We start from the raw sequence: 17991 nt of genomic DNA, 5'->3' as shown, positions 1-17991 counted from the left end.
AACATTTTTTTTAAAGGACCGTATGCCCGTGTATATCTTTCACGTGTGTAAATTTGATGAAAACAATAGTGCTAATTATCAGCATTAGCAACACCTCAATTGTGATCGTATTGTGTGTATTTGTGGATTAACTTTAGTTCTGTGCGATGACGAACACCTTAAAATGCTGGACGTAATCTTCATACAAAGAAAGGCTTTATTTTGTATGTACACAGATGTAATAATACTGCTCTCTAACCATATAGGCTAACATTCTACAGTCGGCCTAATTTAAAATGTTTTATGTAATTGTAATAGTATGCACAAAATATATAAGCGCTTCATAGTTTTACTCCGGTAATGTTCAAATCAAACACGACTGTATATTTGTTTTTCCGTTAATGTTTTAACTTTGTATGAGACAAGCACCATTATTTCCACTTGTTTTGTGGACGAAATAAAGTTATCTTAAAAAATATTACCATAATGTTTTTGCAATCAGTAATCAACGCAGTTGTGTTTTGACGTAATACCCATTTGTATACTGTACCTGGGTGGAGAGAGGCAAGCGTCCTGCATAACTTGGATACAAGCAATGAGACGAGCGGTGGATTCAAACTCACGATCAGTTCCCAACGTCCAGCACTCTGTTCCACACGCCTTGTGTTAGTTGAGTCATATGTATACACATTTAAATTTGGACATAATATAATACTTAATAGGCCTACCTCTAACGACACTCAACTTAGGGAAGAGACTTTAAACAACAGAAGGCTCTAGTAACATGACAAGACATAATATATTTATTAAAACTTATTTACAATACACATGAAATTCAGTCTAAATGTTTCAATGTATTTTAAAACGTTATCGATAGTACTGCCATGAATCGCAATGAAAATAGTAACAATTAAGTTTTTGTTTATAACTATGTACAATTATGAATTGGTAAAACACCAGGTTATACCCGGCACCCTAATACACATTGAATGCAACTTAAAGTCCAAAATCTTTCATTGATTTTGTATTAATGGTCTAAACAGACAGGGTGAAAGTTTTTAGATTCTATATTAAATTAGCCTAAAATAAATTCGTATTTACATATTATTTGTTAACAGACCCGAAAAAAGTGCCTTCTTATAACACATTGAGAAAATAGCAACTCAAATTCATATTATTTTACAAAATGCGTGGTCTGTGTTGGTTAAAAGACGGTTTTTCTTTTTCTTTATTAAGGCCATGAAAGAATGTGTATAATCAGTCAATTTCAATGAATTACTGTATTGTTCAAGCATCAACATTTTCCAGAAATAATAGTCTAAATCTACTTCTTTCGTCTTCTTCTTTCGCGTGATTTTACGTCTTGCCTGCACCGTCGTCTGTCATCTATAGTTTCCATTTGTTTACAGGATTCCATCTGATCTATAATACTTTGATGCCACAGACAACATTTTTTATAGAGGTTCCGAGAGGCGTTTGGTGGGTAACATTTCTGTACCTGATTTACTATGGCTTCTTGGGCGCTATCATAGTTTCTGCGTTGCATTCTCTTTCTTAGCCATACCATTGACGACACCTCTTCAATGTCACAAGAGACAAATTCACGCGCGACCTTTTTACCGAGTTTACAACACTTCTTTGCATCGTATTTGGAAATTGCGGCATCAACGACCACTGGTTTCAGATCAGCTGTGTCTTCTTCAATCTCCTTTATCACCACTGTAAACAGTAAATAAGTACACAGTTAAGGTATTTTTTCTATATCATTTTCTAATTCATTTTTGAGCGACAACAAACTAGGCCTAATCAATTTCTGCTGGTTATTTTTTCTTTCTTTTCTAAAATGTATAAATATAGGAGTGAAAAGTATTAGAAATAATTGTGTTCTATTGGATTCCAGCCGATTCGTCCCGGGCCGATTCGTATCAGTGCCGCTTCCGTACGTATCAGTACTATACTGTTAATTGCATCGGAAAGCATTAATCTATTTTCAACTTTGACTAGGAGGCCTACCTTTTTAATTAAAATTTAGATCCCCAGATGGATATCAAAACATGGTACCAGCACATTATTACATAATAAAATAATAGAACAACGCATTATTTTGTGAGATTATGCAAAATGCTGTTCATCAATTCGCTAGAAAGTTATAAGTGTTATTCTCATCAATAATAGAGATATATTACTCTTATAATTTAAATATCAGAACTGATTAGCTTTTTATGCATTCGACAAATAGTGATACATATTACATTCTAACTGTGCTCTCTTCCAATATGAACAATTTTAAAAAATTCACTGTGGCACTAAGATGATAGATTTATATGAACAATTAACATTTCGATCTAGACTATTGAAAAGTCAATATCTGTTTGGGCCGATATCATAAAAATAATGCTCACAGATAGGCCTAGATCGAAATATGGAAAATAGTAAACTAGCGCGTTATCACATCATGGAGTAATACATTAATTACATTTCTTAGTTACACAGTAAAAGAAGCGGAATCCGAAGAAGCTACAGAAGAAGGGTGCCCAGAGCGGAAGAAGAAGCTACTAATATATTAATTATGTAAAATAAGTATGTAACTTACCACTTAAAATAGATGAGACGCAACATGTTAGAAAAAACACCGTCAAAATAATAATATCACTCTTCATCTTCGATCACTGAAATTGAAAAATAGGTTTTTTGAGTAATGACGTTAACTATTCTTTCCCTGTGGTGTACCTTCTGTATGATCAACTGGTCGTACAAGTCTTTTATAATGTGGCAAGCGACGCGTTCTGTCACGCGCTAAATATTGAAATGTCAAAGTGAAACTGACCAATCGCAATGATTCAGCTAAAAGGAAGTGGGTTGGACTTGCAACAAGCCATTGAAGTGATTTATGGTTGTGATTATTTCAGTTTCAAAACACACACACATCATGAGATTAGTAGATTACAAACACCTCAATCATTCCATGCCTCAATTAAAAGCACACTACAAGAAGATCTCTATAGAAAGGTGTGTTTGGAAAATGGCACTTTAATTAACACATCTTGCAATATTAGAAATGTGTCGTTATTGAAGAACTTTGTGGTGGTTGTTTGTACATTAGTGTTTTTGTTTCAAGGAGTATTCACAGGTGTTCATTTTGTGGTAGTCATCTCAAATTGTTCACAGAAGCAATTAGATTTAAAAACGCCATCATTTTAATTAAGAACATAAAATATTGTCATGGTATTTTAAGAAGTTTTTGGATCGTCAGGCAACACAGATGTTAATAATGTTATAGTGGATGGTGTCTATTTAAAAATAACACATTATTATTTTGTATAAGTACGGTATTAATTGACATCTTCAAATCAAGAAAATTAAGTACAAAAATAACGAATCTGTTCTCCGTTCTCTTTATAGGAAATCCATATCGTTTATGAGTTCTTATCAAGCATCTCTCATTCACGTATTAATTGTACCAAATGGGCCTAATCAATTATGAAAATAACAATCATCATTAAGAAGCTAGCCAGTAAAAAAAACCCTGAAAGGCATCGAAAGAATTAACAACCATAACCAATCAACACAACAGTCATAGCATAAAAACAAGTCACATAAAAGGAGAATCCTAATAATTCCATAAAGGAAAGTTTTATGGTTGTTCTGTACCGTAGGCTATACACTAAAATGTCAAAACAAGCACATTTATTTTAATTTTTGTAAGGACAATGAAACTTCCAATCAATATTTGAAATTTAAAAATAAAACATAAATGTATTTACTGACATTAGTCATAACATAATTTGTTTCCTCAATTTCATAGATTCCTAAAATGTTCTTATATCTCACAGTACCCGTACTTCCATGATTTTTAGTAGGCGTGGTCTATAGTCGGGCGTATACCAAATATGCCGCCCACTGTTACCGTATTTTACTGGGTTCAAAGTTTCAATATCTTATCTAAAAATGGAATTTGAAAAACAACCGACGTTAATAATACATGGCATCGAAATTAGTGTCGAACTGATTGAATATAGACCACTCAAACAACATTTTTTAGTTTATGTAAAAATTGTCCGAACTTGTCTTTTTATTTGTCCGAACTTACTTATTTTTTTTTTTTATTCTTTTTGTTCGAACTTGTCCTATTAATTTTTATTTGTCCAAACTTGTGTTTTCATTATTTTTGTCCGAACTTGTCTTCTCATTTTATTTGTCCGAACTTGTCTTTTCATTTCATTTGTCTGAACTTGTCTTTTCATTATTTTTGTCCGAACTTGTCTTTTCATTTGTTTGAACTTGTCTTTTCATTATTTTTGTCCGAACTTGTCTTTTCATTTTATTTGTCCGAACTTGTCTTTTCATTATTTGTGTCCGAACTTGTCTTTTCATTTTATTTGTCCGAACTTGTCTTTTCATTTTTATTTGTTCGAAGTTGTCTGTTCATTCTTTTTGTCCAAACTTGTCTTTTCATTTCATTTGTCCGAACTTGTCTAAGAAGTTTTAGCAAGATTAATAGGATATTTATGACGTAATGATGAATTACGTAATACACGTATAAGACTATTATCAGCTGTTCAGTCATGTTTCAGTTTGTGGTGCAACGGGTAATGCTCAGTTTTGAGTGCTATCAGCTTGGGTTCGAACCTCGACGGATATTTTTTTTATGAATATTGTTTTTTTTTTTTTATTATTTTGTATGGCATTCACTTTTCCATTAAATAGACACCATAAAACCCTAAAAAGAGCCCATGTGTTCCTCATTTTTTAGTACTCTTGGTTACGGTGGGCTTCTTTTCAACGGGTAAGCTTCTTTTCCGCATGGGGTTCTTTTCAAGAATAACAATACTATCTTCCCCATTACACCTGCACAAACTCATTTGCATAACAACGCACGGCATACCAAACTGTTTAAAATAACTACAAGGTCCCCAGAAATAACGCCTATAGTATTTTGAAACATGATATATAAGAGTCTTTACTACCCCATCGTGATTGGGGCTGAGCAAAGACAATTTTGAAAAAATATTTATTGAAATATGAAATTAAATATTAAGTCTCCAGTTAAGCTCACCATGGTTGGGGCAGAGCTAAGAATGAAAGCTTATTCCCCGGAAATTATGAAACGAAATAGTCTTCAGGACCAGCCATACAATGGTGATTGTTTCCCAAGTGTGAGACATGCAATGCACGCGGCCGTGACGGTAATTTAACAAAACAAAATTATGAAATACAAACAGAGCTAGCACACAAAAGCCTACTTACTAATTTTAATATTTCTATAATTTAGAAAACAATTACAATTATCACCTTTGATAATTATAATGTTCAATTTCAACTATCCAGATTCGAATTTTAGGTTGGGTTTTAAAAAACTTCATATGCTTCAATTTCGAAGATCTGCTTAAAACATATTTATTTATTTATTTTACCATAAACTTTTATTCACAACATAATATTAGTAGGCCTACAATACAATATCTTGCATAAAACGGATATTTAAAAATACACTATAATGTGTAACGGTAGAATTATAATGTAAAAGATTAACAAAACAAAAATTGTGTTGTGTGTTGATCGCGAATGACTAACAATACCATCTTTCCCACAGCACATGTGCACACTCATTTGCATAACAAACGCACGGCATACCAAACTACGATGAGATAAAATTAATTCTCTTCTAAACACGTAACGAAGAGAATTAATCCCCTTTTTTTTACATTAAAATAAATTGAGGGCGCTAAACATAAAATTTAAACCATCAAAGCAGTTGGCGAGACCCAAAAAAAAAAAAGATGGTAAATGTGCTCTCCCTGCCTCAGCACTAAGACTTATTTCTATTTTATATCACTGTGCTCCACTGGTGTTAAATTTTGTGCACTGAACCAGTTACCGTAGTACTATTTCTATTTCGGAAGTAAATAAAGGCATAAATGGCGCTCCGTAGAAGTAGAGAATGCCGACGAAATGACGCTCTGAATATACCTCAAGATAGTGTACAGAGTGTTGTGTGTGTCCCTCTCGCTCAAAACATGATTGAGCCCTCAATCGTTCATTAGTCTAAAAAATAATGAATGTTTGTATGTGTTGAATAGTGAGACTATTTCATTCGTTGACAGATTTACTGCTCTATTTAACTTGGCTCTGCCTCGAACTCAAGAAATATTCAACTCAAATATTTGTTTAGTGTGAACATAAAAAGATAGGAGTACTTATGTTGTGAATCGTATACGCCCATCTTATGTTGCCTTTGTCACTTTCACAATGGTGTCAAAGAAACTGTGCATACGTCCGCCTACTGTAAAATTCTCCGGGAAAAAAATATATATCTTTTATTTTTGTCTCTTAATGCTTTGTGTGATTAGGCTAATATCACTACAACCATGTGTATGCGAATTTGGTGTAATAGTTTGTAACCAAATCAACTAGTTTCAGTTGACTAACAATAGAACAGCAAACACCCAAAAACAAGCGGGTGAAAAGAAATAACTGTTTTAACTACTCATATAAAAAAACTTGTACATTAAATCAAATTATGTTTTTATATACAAATAACTCTTGCCTCTTATGCAAAAATGAAGTTTTTTGGACAAGTAGTTGTTACTTTAAGACTGCTCGCCGGCTTTTGTCTCCTATCTTTTAACACTAGCAGGTCTGAAAATAATAGTAAAAAGTGGTCCATGACCACATATCTATCTGTGGTTTCAATTTGGTAAATATCTTGCAGTAACTTTTTGAGTAATCTTGCTAACAAACACACGCGATCGACAACAAATACTTCCTTGGCGGAGGTGAAAATAGTACATCTGCTAAGTATGCAAATTGTAAAAAAAAAACAATGAATCAGAATAAAGGCGTAAAGGTGTTATTGAACCAAACAAAGGCTTTTACAACACCTTGGTACAGGCCCATGTTTCGCAGCCAATCAGCAACTCATTAGTACACAGTAGAGAAAACACATTTTATTCCCATTTGAGTATTGTATTTAAGGCAGTAGTTAAGATTAGCACTGCTTATACATTTGACTCCAAGCATGGCAGTATCTAGTTTCTTACTTTTACTCGTGGTTGGTATTGTTTTGACCGGTGGACGTGCTTATGGAAAATCAGAGCAACAAGATCCAAAAGGGAGACAATGTTTGACATCTCATGGCCGTACAAAGCGGGATGACCATGCTCAGTTCCCCAGACACATACAGTATTCTGACCCTGTTGACCCCACGGATTACGCTGCTTATTTTGCGGAGACGTCTGGTGTTCTTCGTTTGACAAATATTGAAATTATTCCAAGAAGAAAATTTTCTGTTGCATTTTGGATGAAGCTTGAAGGAGGGCAATCTGGAAAAACTGGTGTTATAGGTAAGGTATTTATTTGTTATGTAAAGTGTATGTGTAATTGACGTCTAACCGTCGGTAATAAACTGCATTAATTGTTTATAAACAACACATGTAATGAAATTACATCATATTTTGGTAGATTATTTCATAGTTTTTGGGCATTTATTCATATAACTTATAATCATGTGAAATATTAAGTTGCTTAAACAAATGTGCGGAAATCGGAAAATGTAACACATGGAATAGACATTTAGTAGTATTATATTTATATAATTTAAATAAGTGTTTCCCCAAACTCGTATACCTTAGATTAATAGCAATAAAACAAGAGTAAATACTTTAAAAGAAACACAATTCAACATGTTCTCTGTTATTGTACTATTTGTAATACCAATACTACGCCAACAAACTCCTTAATAAAGTTTAGTAATTCCGTCGAAAACAATCTTTGTTTTAGCAAAGTTTAATAATGATGATCAAAAAATTGTGAATTGTTTTTGAAATTGTAGGTCTTAGAGACAAATGCGAAGGATTATTAAAATCGAGTGACTGGGGGATTGGCGTCACAACCGGCAGGAAAAAACAAGATGCTCATCTGTATTTCCAGCTTAAGGATGACCGCTTCGCATCGGCTCCCTTTCGCTACCACGTCCACCGATGGTACCACATCGCCGCTACCTACAATGAATCAACTATAAAGCTGTACATTAATGGTGCTATGGTGTCTTCAAAAACTGGACAAAAACGCCCTATCTTCAAAGAATTTAAACGACAGTGTAAGGAGCTTGAATTTGGTGGCTTGTTTGAACTTGGTGTCCAGTTTAGAGGTGCTGTGGATGACATGCGTTTATGGTCCAGAGCGTTGTCACATCGTGAGGTTGCGCAGTTGTATAATAACCAATCACATGTATTTGAAGACATCTTCAGAAACCTTGTTTTCTGGGATCCGTTTGATAACTTCACAAGATGGTCAAGCAAAGAAGGTGAATTTCCAGAACTTATTCCATCAGATCTCTCCAGTAAGAAGCATGACTTAAGTTTGGTAACTCCAAAATGTGGTATAACTGTATGCGATAATCCAGTTGTAATGAGGTCGTATATAGACAGGAGTTCGCTGCGTCGTTCAAAAATAGTACGCTATCGATTGATCAATATAGCAAACGACGATGGTTCAAACCCACTGTTGTCACAAGAACAAATTGAGAGGCAGCATAATGAACTCAACAAAGCAATTAATAGTTATAACATCACCTTTCTCAGACACGATCATATGATAAGAAACACTACCTTAAGGAGCAAAAAAATTATTCCTAATTGCGGGTCTAAAGATGTTGGAAATGGCAAGTGTGATCCGAACTGTAGTCCAGAGTATACTGGCAATGATGGTGGTGATTGCGATGTTCGTAATTCTAAATGTCCATCATCTCTTATTGGTAATAAGAAGTGTGACGCAGACTGTAACAAAGCGTACCATGATTGGGATAGAGGAGATTGTTGTGATCCTGACGTCACAGACACTGCTGAAACTTGCTTTGATCCATCTTCACGATACTGGTAAGTGTATCTACAATATTTTGTTTTTATAATCTACATTGTGTGGAAATGTGTTAAAGAAAGATTCTGTCCATGTATAACTTGCCCTGAGCTCAATTTATTTTTTTTTTAACTACTACTGCTTATTGTTTATTGTTATTAAGGCCTAATATTGAATTTTATTTTCAGTATGTTTATTGGAGAAATGGAATTCAAGACCGTCATTGGATTGGAATCTGTTCAATACCTAAACATCTACGTTGGTGCCTACTTTGAAAAATCATTCTTGGGCGTAGCCACAATGCCATGGGATGTTAACGTTTATGGTACGCAAGGTAAGATTGTTCCGGAAACCAAATTTGTTTCAATTGCGTTACTTCGTATAATTTGAAAGAAGGCTTGTTGAGTAGGTCCTCACCGTATAGCATGAACAATCATTCTTCACTATTTATATTATTAGGTTTATCTAAACAACAATTCAGGAACAAAGTAACTTAAATTTAACCAACATAAGAGAAAGAAATATTAGTTTATATGTCTTTTTTAAATTTTTTTAATAAAACCGTTAGAAACCTTTAATTAAAGCATGGAGAAATAAGTTAGGATTAAACAAATATAATCATACTTTCATAAACAAGTTTCCTGTCTTTTGTTTTATCTAAATTGTGTCATTTCATCTATAGGTGGTATTATAGTACATGCCGATGCATATGGTGCACAAGAATTAATGGACACGCTTATCCACGAGGTTGGTCACAGCCTAGGTTTATGGCATGTCTTCCATGGTGTCACAGAGATGACTTGCGATGATGAATGTTTTGAAACTGAACCCAGCCTAGAAATTGGTGATCTAATAGCCGATACCAACCCAACACCTTCGAATAGATATTGTCGGGATCCGTTACCGAAAGAGTCTGATGGGCATTGTGGTTTAGGTCACTTTTATGACACACCGTTTACGAATTACATGAGCTACGCAAGTAAGTAAAGTAACAAACAATTGTTTATAATTAATATAATGTTTTAATAACCAAACTAATTTATTTGATTTACAACCCGAAACACTACCTTACGGGAAATGTGTTTCAAGAAAAAAGAAGATAGCAAGAAAAAAGACATCAACATTGTACATTTTTTTTTCTTTTAGATGATTCATGCACCAGCACCTTCACTCCTCAGCAGGCGGCTCGCATGCATTGTTACCTGGATCTTTTCTTTCAGTCATGGCAACAAGAAAGAAGACCTTCAGTTATGCCTTTACCGCCAAATGTGATCTCCAAGTTAGGTAATTCGCTTACATTGGCGTGGCAGCCTCCACTTAGCGGCCACAACGTTGCGTTAAACTCTGAGCTGTGCCAGGAGTGCATGACAGGAGATGTTCTTATACAGTATGGTGACACAGCTTCCTCGCCACATTCTAAAATTACATATGGTGATTATTCACCGCAACAAGCAACGGGTTAGTGTTCTTACGCATTATTATATACATTGAGATTTAATATTGTGGCATTGTATCCGCATGTCTTACGCGTGTATTGGCTTTCATATGTAAAAATCCTGTTCAATTAATTATTAAATTTCTTTATTGTTGTATATAGGTCCTCCAAACAGTGCCAGATGTGCTATAAACCCCGTAGCTTGGCTGATAGATCAAAACGAATGCGAATTCTGCAAACTAAAGGTTAATTTTAAATATCCAGTAATCCCATCAAGACTGACTGTCTGGGTGACGACAGTACGCACTGATCGAGCAATCCACGATATTGAATTAGTGACTGTCAACCGAACTCGAATCAGTCTAGGTGCCCCTGACGTTTATTGTGACATCCCCTACAGCACAAGAATCAACAACGTTATGGAACCAGTGAAATCTGTGATAATCTATACAAATGGCCTCTATGTTGCAATTGATTCTGTCCAGTTGATATCAAAACCTGAGCATCGTGGTTGTAAGTCTTGTAAGCCGATCAAGTACCTCCTGACAAGAAATCCACCATTTGAGGGAGAAGTCGAGAAACTGGTAGATTCTACAACATTTGTGGACGAGTAAGTTTCAATGACCATTTCCAAAATAGTTCTATTAAACGAATAAAAACACTTTTATTCTTGTTTGTTTACCAATATCACCATAATAGAAAATATGTTTATTAATTTCTAGCTCTGTCAACAAATTTACAAAATATACCTACCGTGTCGGTGTAAGCTCAGAAAACACAATAACTGACTTATCACCACCACTTGTCATCGGAACGGGATTTAGCTTTTGTGGAAACGGTATTATTGAGAGGTTAGTGTTTATATCGAAATCTTCTTAAATAAAAGAACAATTAAGTAAGTCTATACTACTAGTGCGACAAATGCTTACTATTATTAGAAATTAGATAAAATGTGTTCTTTTTTGGGGGTTTTAGTGATGAGTCATGTGACGATGGAAATGTCTTCAACCACGACGGCTGTAACGTCAACTGTAACGAGGAAACAGATTTCAGTTGTAAGGGTAAGTTCTTGTTATGCTAATTGTAATTTAATAATATTTTATGAGTTTTTGTGTATGTATTAGTATTTAAATTGCGCAGAACTTTTAATTCATCGATTTATCACCATAAATGTAGCTGTTTACCTTCAAAAAATACTGTGTATTTTTTGTGAATGTAGTTTTGTTTTTATTTCAGGTGAGCCTAGCCTCTGTTACCGTTATGATAGTGACGGTCACTGCGAGGATTTTGAGAAGGAGACGAACGTTGCAGATTGTGGTTTTTATACTCCGCCAAGATTCTATGATCAGTGGGCTTCGTACGCCCGAGGCAACCCACGATATCAAGGAACAGAGTGTTCAGAGAGTAACATCTATGGAGAACCACCGAGGGATCAGGTAATCAAATAACTTATGTTATTTATAGTGCTGTGTTTTGTTCCTAATCTCGGCTCCATCATCCCTTGTCGGGTGTATCCTTTCTCAAGCATCTGCAATTTCCTTCTGGTCTTCTCTGTTCTCGCCCAAGTTGTTCATGTATAAGATGAGATGTCGCTCCTCTATTTGCGTTTTTGTCTTAACTTTCTGTCAATATGTTCATCTGTTGTCACTCCCTTCTTGCTACTGCAGATGCACTGCCCATCCCCAACTTGCATCTACTTGTATAATGTTTAATTTATCATTAACTTAAACCAAATATTAATAGAAAAAGAGTACCATGGTAAACCCCGAAAAATGTTAAAAGTAGTGGTCTTTTGGAATAAACTACGATTCATTATATTTTTTTTTTATCAAAGGTTTGTAGCAACGAGTTAAAAGAGGAATTTGTATGGTATCCATGCAGGGCCGGTTTTCATGACCAAAATATATGGTTGAAGGTAATATTACTAATAATAATATATAGTTTATTTTCTGAATTTTTTGAAGACTATTGATATTTTTGAAAAAGTTGTGCAAGGTCAGGTAACATTTTTCCCAGTGGTGCTAACATTAGAACTTATTCTTTTTTGTAAATTCAAAAAGTTATTTATTTTTTGTCTGATGTTAGGTTGGGTTTCCTATAGAAGTAGTTGCGACTAGAGTTCTGATTTATATCGCTGGCGATGGTGTGACATCACGGACAACACCTCCTACAAGAGCATCTGTTACGTTAGTCGACACCAGAGGTATGCTAAAAATGAACATATTTAAATAAATTGGTTATAAAGATTTATTTACACTTTATTTCATATTAATAAAACAAAATAATAACTCTTTTAATTTTATTTTAGAAAGACCATTGTTTAAAAATGTATTTTAATTTGTTTGTATTTACATAGGAGTTAATCATGTTTTGAACAAAGATGTACCACTCCTGTGTGCTTCCAACCCAGCCACTTTTAATGTAGAACACGACCTCAGCAAAAGATTTTACTACTCACGCGAAGTCCTCATCGAGTTCGATTACAAATATGTCAGAATTTCAGGTGTTCGCCTAAGATCTTTGAAAGATTTTGACCTATACAATTTACAATCGTGCGGTGATGATGATCTGTACAATCCAGTTACCAAACAGTGTAACCGGTACTCGTGTGATATGCCCACATGTATAGTTCCAGAGGTGCAGCACGCAACTCTTAACCGACAAGTAGGTGATATTGTGAAAGAAGGAGACATTTATACTATACAATGCAACAAAGGTTACAGACCAGTATACAAATATAAGGTAAGATTGGTTCAATCTTGAACATAAATACAATATTAATACTCCATATGTATGTAAGAATCAAAGAAATGTAACAAATAGTGACAGATTAAAATGATTTCTTTCAAAGTTTGCACATGACTATAATAATATATATATCTGTTGAGAGAAATCAAAAGAGAGTATTTTTTATTCCACACCTATGTTTCCATGGCAACGGGCAAATTTCATTTTTCCTGGTTTTTTTTTAATGGATATTGGTAATGTTTTGATAAACGATATTTTTGTTTTATTTATTTGATTTGATGAAAAATAAATAGTTTATGTATAAGAATAATGCATTATGTATGTAAACTCATTAATTAGAGCTCGGACCTCTTTCATGTTTTTGTTTTCTTTTCAATTTGGCTTACATCAGCAGCAGATCCCACATGACCATCCTAACCACAAACAAACAAACCTAATACACAAACATTTTGCCACCAACTCTTTTATTCTTAAGCTTGGTTCCCAAGCGACTGTTTGGAATAATTTAATTTAGCGCTTGTGATTGGTCAAATCACTTTGCTTTGCGTTACGTCCTTTACGTTGCGTCCTAGTGGGAACCAAGCTTAAAGCTTGGTTCCCACTAGAACGTAACGCAAGGACGTAAACGCAACGCAAGCGTTTTAACTAATGAAGTTATAGACAGTTAGCAATCACAAGCGAATAAGCCATCAATTCACTTGCGTTGCGTTACGTCCTTGTGTTGCGTCGCTAGTGGGAACCACGCTTTACGAGAGAACGGCTCTTAACAGTGTTATTGTCTTGCCAGATAATGTGTGTAAACGACCAGTGGGAAGACCACCAAGTGATATGTACACCTGTTGATTGTGGGTTTCCTAACGTCCCTTACGCAGTGACTTCATGTCCAGAAGGAACGCTCTATGGAAGTACTTGTAATTTTGAATGCAATGCAGCAGCAAAAATGCAAGGTAATTACGTTTCCTTTCCTTTTAGTCAATGATTCCATTCGTCGAAAATTATCAAATATTGTTTGAGTTGATAGGTACTAATTAAAAAAATAAACGTGGCCCTTGGTTATTCAATGCAAACACGTTGCCTGTTAGCCTATCTTACAACAAAGTGCTATTAAACACAAAAACATTGTGTATTTTAGGAACAGATAACCGTGTAACCTGTTTAGATGATGGTGGATATTCTTTACCAAATGCATTTTGTCAACAAGAATGTGCATCACCAACAGAACCAGAAAACTCGTTTCAAGTTCCTAATCAGAAAATCACGTTTACCATTGGAAGCTACGTTATTTTTAAATGTAAAGCTGGATACCACATTAAAGATAATCCAAAGAGGTAAGTTGAATATTTTATAGAAAAGTTCAATGACGTTACCATTAACACTCATAATTCATCATTTCAAATCTTTTTAAAGAAATTTATTGTCTGAATCCCGATCATAAAATGTTTGAAAAAAGGCACAAAAAATATATTGGTATATCTGTAATATGTTTATTATTATTTACAAGACATTTTAAACGCTAAATTTAACTTATCTGAATTATGTTTGTTTATTAGCCGACGAATTCGTCTAAAATGTGGAGATAATTTCGAATGGTTAGGTCCGTCGTGTGTCCGTAGAGAATGTACTCCTCCTCCTTCCTTCTATAACGGAGTGTATAGTTGCAGTAATGGCAATTATCTTCATAGTGAATGTAGAATTCATTGTCCAGGTACCATCGATAGCGTGGTGAGTATTTTTGAAAATTTTCTGTTTATGCCCATTTATACTAGGACGATAACGATCGACGATAAATAGACAAATATGCATTTTTCGTACATAAAACAAAACAAATATAAACACTTTTCTAGAACTATAACCATCTATGCTTCCTTTGATGAAAATGATATTTTCACACGTCCAATCAAATGACGTCATGATTAGTAAGAGCAAAAATATGTATTGTCACGATATGTTTGCTCTTACAACAATGTTATGGTTTGTGTTTATCATGACGTCATTTGATTGGAATTTAAAAAGTATTATTTTATCAAAGACAGCATAAATGATTGTCCTATAGTTCTAGAACGAAAACCTTCTAATTTCTTTTGTTTTATGTAAACAAAATGTATGCTTATATATTTATCGTCGATCGTTATCGTCCTAGTGTAAATGGGCCTTTTAAGCCATTTCATCTTTGTACCATTCTAGCAAGGCATGGGAATTTGTAAAATCTAATCTCGCAATCCTAGTCACTCGGAAACGGTCATACTCTTTAAATATTATTACAACTCTTTCCAAATCATATCCGTGGTAAAGCAGTTATTATGACTATGGAGTTGACGGACTTAAAAACTTGGTAGGATGTTTGTATTTGACACCAGGTGCAATAGATTTATGCTCGTTTAAAAGAGTGTATTATCGTCGTGTATAGCGCTTTTCTTTTGTTCTCTATATGTCACATATAGATTTAAGTCGAGTATAATTTTGTGTAGGCCTACAGTTGTTTTACAATTATTTACATTTGATAGTTAAACATAACTAAATTCCAATCACCAACATCAGTATGTAATAATAACAATGTTATTTTAATCGTTGATGTTCTCTTTAGGCTACTGTAAAGTGTTTGAAAAAAGGCTGGGATAAGACTTGGGATGAAGCGTTTGAAGGTTGTCGTCAAAATATGGACTCTCACCACTGTCCAGAACCTGAAAATAGCAACGAAGTGAAGTTTACCTGTAATTTAAATACTTACACCATTGGTATGTTTGTAATATGTTTTTTTTTGTGGGTTCATCCCACTTTTATTTCCATGCATATGTTCCTATCTATTTACATATATTTTTCTCTAAACATTTTCATTTCAATACACTATACATATTATTATATTGACAATGTTTGTTTTTATCATCTGTTTACGAACAATTTTTTACAAATAACATTTTCCAGCGGCACATTGTTTTTATATTTTCTCTACATCATTTCTACTAGTACTGCATTCCTCTTTTTATACATTATTATCTCTAACACAATTCCATTAACTTTTACTTACTTTTCCTGCAATTGTTTACATTTTGTAAATCAATTCATATAATAACTTTCAAAATACTAAACCAGGTCATTCCTTGCCTTAAAAGTTTACATTTTGTAAAAACATCTTTAAAAATATTAAAACCATGGCATTTTGTGTCTTAAAATGTACGTTCTGAGGTTAATTATGATAAAAAGAGAAAAACAATACCCGTAGCTCGCGTCGAATGTTCTCTCGTAGAGGTTCTTAGTCTACCTTATCCAGGCTTAGTTTTGTAGTCCTAGCTGGAAAAGAGCAGCAGTGTAACGTACGAGCATCGTATGCTAGCTATACGATGTCTCGTTGATTTCCTTCGGTAGAATCTGTTAATACAAATTGGGGAAGACCCGGTATTTCACTGAAAAATCTAATAATATTTGTTTTCCTTCACGATAAATCACCACAGAAACAAAACAATATTATTCCATGCTCGATGAATTCTAGAATTTATAATGAACAGTGTGTGTCTTTAAATTTAAATTATCTCTAAAGCAATATTTGAAATTTAGAGGCGATACTGTTTACTGTAATTGTAAGCCTACTTTTGGCGAGACAAGCCCCATGGGTTTTAATTGCTCTGTCTCTCCTCATCATTATCCTTTTATCAGTGTCTAGGCCATATTTGTTTTTATATTTCTGGTTTGTCAAAAAAAATAAGTAAAATTTGGAGTTAAAAAATTAGTGAGGTGGTTGTGTCTAAATACAAAATAAGAACTCTTTAAATCAAAATAAAATTTGGCTTGATTTATAAATAGGTACAAACTGCACCGCAGCCTGTGCAGATGGTCATGAAGCGATATTCGACAATGGTGAGCCTATAACTTACACGTGGAAATCGCGCTCAAAACACATCATCTGTACAGATCAGCGCCAATGGTACCCAGATCCCTCGGCTGTCTCCTGTGTCAAAGTCTGTCAAGAGGTAAGTTGCACTGATGCTAATTCATTTTACACCACTTTAAATATTTGTTTCAGCATTCTCCATTTCTCCAACTGGTTATAGGTTCAACAGTAATTAGAATGTTTGTCGAACATCTTGTTTTGGAGTACGTGTCTTATTGAAACATGATCAGTAGTAGGCTAGATGTTTCTTAAATCTTTTAATTGTTCTTATGGTCGATTGTATTGGAATTAGTTTATCTTAGGCCTATAGTGTTCAGAAAAGGTCAAATAACATATTTCATAGGTTTTCTGTTGCCAGCATATTAAATTTTATTAAGAATTACCGAAGATAACAAAACAATACAAAGAAAAGAAAATGCGAAAAATTGCTATAATACTGTAACATATACTTATTCTGTGTCATACAAGAGTATTCCGATGGTTCCATTGATGACTTTAAAAAGAACTTTTTAAGAAATAGTGTTGGTCATTTTAAACTTTAAATTTCCATTTTTTATTTCATCTTTCAGAACTTTGTCAGTGACGGATTTTGCGATAGAATTAACAACCGAGCTTATTGTCACTGGGACGGTGGAGATTGCTGCGTGTCAACTGTTACTGATAATGAGGTTATACCTTTCCCGCCAAATTGTGAAGCAGACTGTACGTGTCGTGACCCCAATGCTGTTGAGAACCAATAGAAATTAACCATTCCTGACAATTGTAATTTTCCGTTGGAAACACAATACAATAATTTGTTACTATATATAGGCCATCATATTTAATAATTTAAACGAAAAAGTTATTATATTCAAAAGTATCAGTTAAGTATGTTTGTATTATAAGATTTTTAAAGTAGAATCCTTTTTGTTATAACATAAATGCTATGAAGTCTTCAACGCATTGCCAACATCAGAGTGAACACAAAATAGTATTTTAATTATATCTATACATTCTTTTAGTGTAATACTGTGTAGGCTATCTGTGTAAATATTGTGTATATTTTAAATATTGATTCCGTAGAAATAAACTATTTTACTATAAACTG

The 17991-nt window shown here is 34.0% G+C and overlaps 2 protein-coding genes across 3 annotated transcripts; one reads left to right on the top strand and one right to left on the bottom strand.

Moving 5' to 3' along the window:
- Positions 1-774: 774 nt before the first annotated feature.
- LOC144837601 (uncharacterized) lies at positions 775-7139 on the bottom strand. 2 transcript variants are annotated; one of them, XM_078692789.1, is made up of 3 exons: positions 7020-7139; positions 2573-2648; positions 775-1698 (listed from the first exon to the last, which is right to left on the bottom strand). In XM_078692789.1, exons 2-3 carry the CDS (start codon positions 2637-2639, stop codon positions 1304-1306), a joined length of 462 nt encoding a protein of 153 aa, XP_078548915.1. In that variant the 5' UTR covers positions 2640-2648; positions 7020-7139; the 3' UTR covers positions 775-1303. The 2 variants fall into 2 exon arrangements, with proteins under 2 accessions (XP_078548915.1, XP_078548916.1); XM_078692790.1 differs by lacking the exon at positions 7020-7139 and adding an exon at positions 5036-5101.
- On the top strand, positions 6880-17988 carry LOC144837600 (pappalysin-1-like). Its single transcript, XM_078692788.1, has 18 exons — positions 6880-7322; positions 7811-8855; positions 9024-9169; positions 9518-9814; positions 9982-10293; positions 10433-10880; positions 10993-11121; positions 11246-11331; positions 11507-11706; positions 12105-12185; positions 12356-12473; positions 12627-13012; positions 13806-13965; positions 14151-14346; positions 14569-14740; positions 15603-15753; positions 16817-16983; positions 17474-17988. The coding sequence occupies exons 1-18, from the start codon at positions 6998-7000 to the stop codon at positions 17642-17644; spliced, it is 4590 nt and encodes a 1529-aa protein (XP_078548914.1). The 5' UTR covers positions 6880-6997; the 3' UTR covers positions 17645-17988.
- The last annotated feature ends 3 nt before the right edge of the window (positions 17989-17991 follow it).

This window comes from Antedon bifida, chromosome 3 (assembly GCF_963402885.1).
Source record: "Antedon bifida chromosome 3, ecAntBifi1.1, whole genome shotgun sequence".
Lineage (NCBI taxonomy): Eukaryota > Metazoa > Echinodermata > Crinoidea > Comatulida > Antedonidae > Antedon > Antedon bifida.
This window is presented reverse-complemented; position numbering and strand designations above follow the sequence as displayed.

Coding starts and splice junctions, on each gene's coding strand:
- LOC144837601 (XM_078692789.1), bottom strand. CDS start 2,639: ATGAAGAGTGATATTATTATTTTGACGGTGTTTTTTCTAACATGTTGC. Junction 1,699..2,572: donor CGTCTCATCTATTTTAAGTG/GTAAGTTACATA, acceptor TACTGTTTACAG/TGGTGATAAAGGAGATTGAA.
- LOC144837600 (XM_078692788.1), top strand. CDS start 6,998: ATGGCAGTATCTAGTTTCTTACTTTTACTCGTGGTTGGTATTGTTTTG. Junction 9,815..9,981: donor GAATTACATGAGCTACGCAA/GTAAGTAAAGTA, acceptor TTTTTCTTTTAG/ATGATTCATGCACCAGCACC. Junction 13,966..14,150: donor TGCAGCAGCAAAAATGCAAG/GTAATTACGTTT, acceptor TGTGTATTTTAG/GAACAGATAACCGTGTAACC.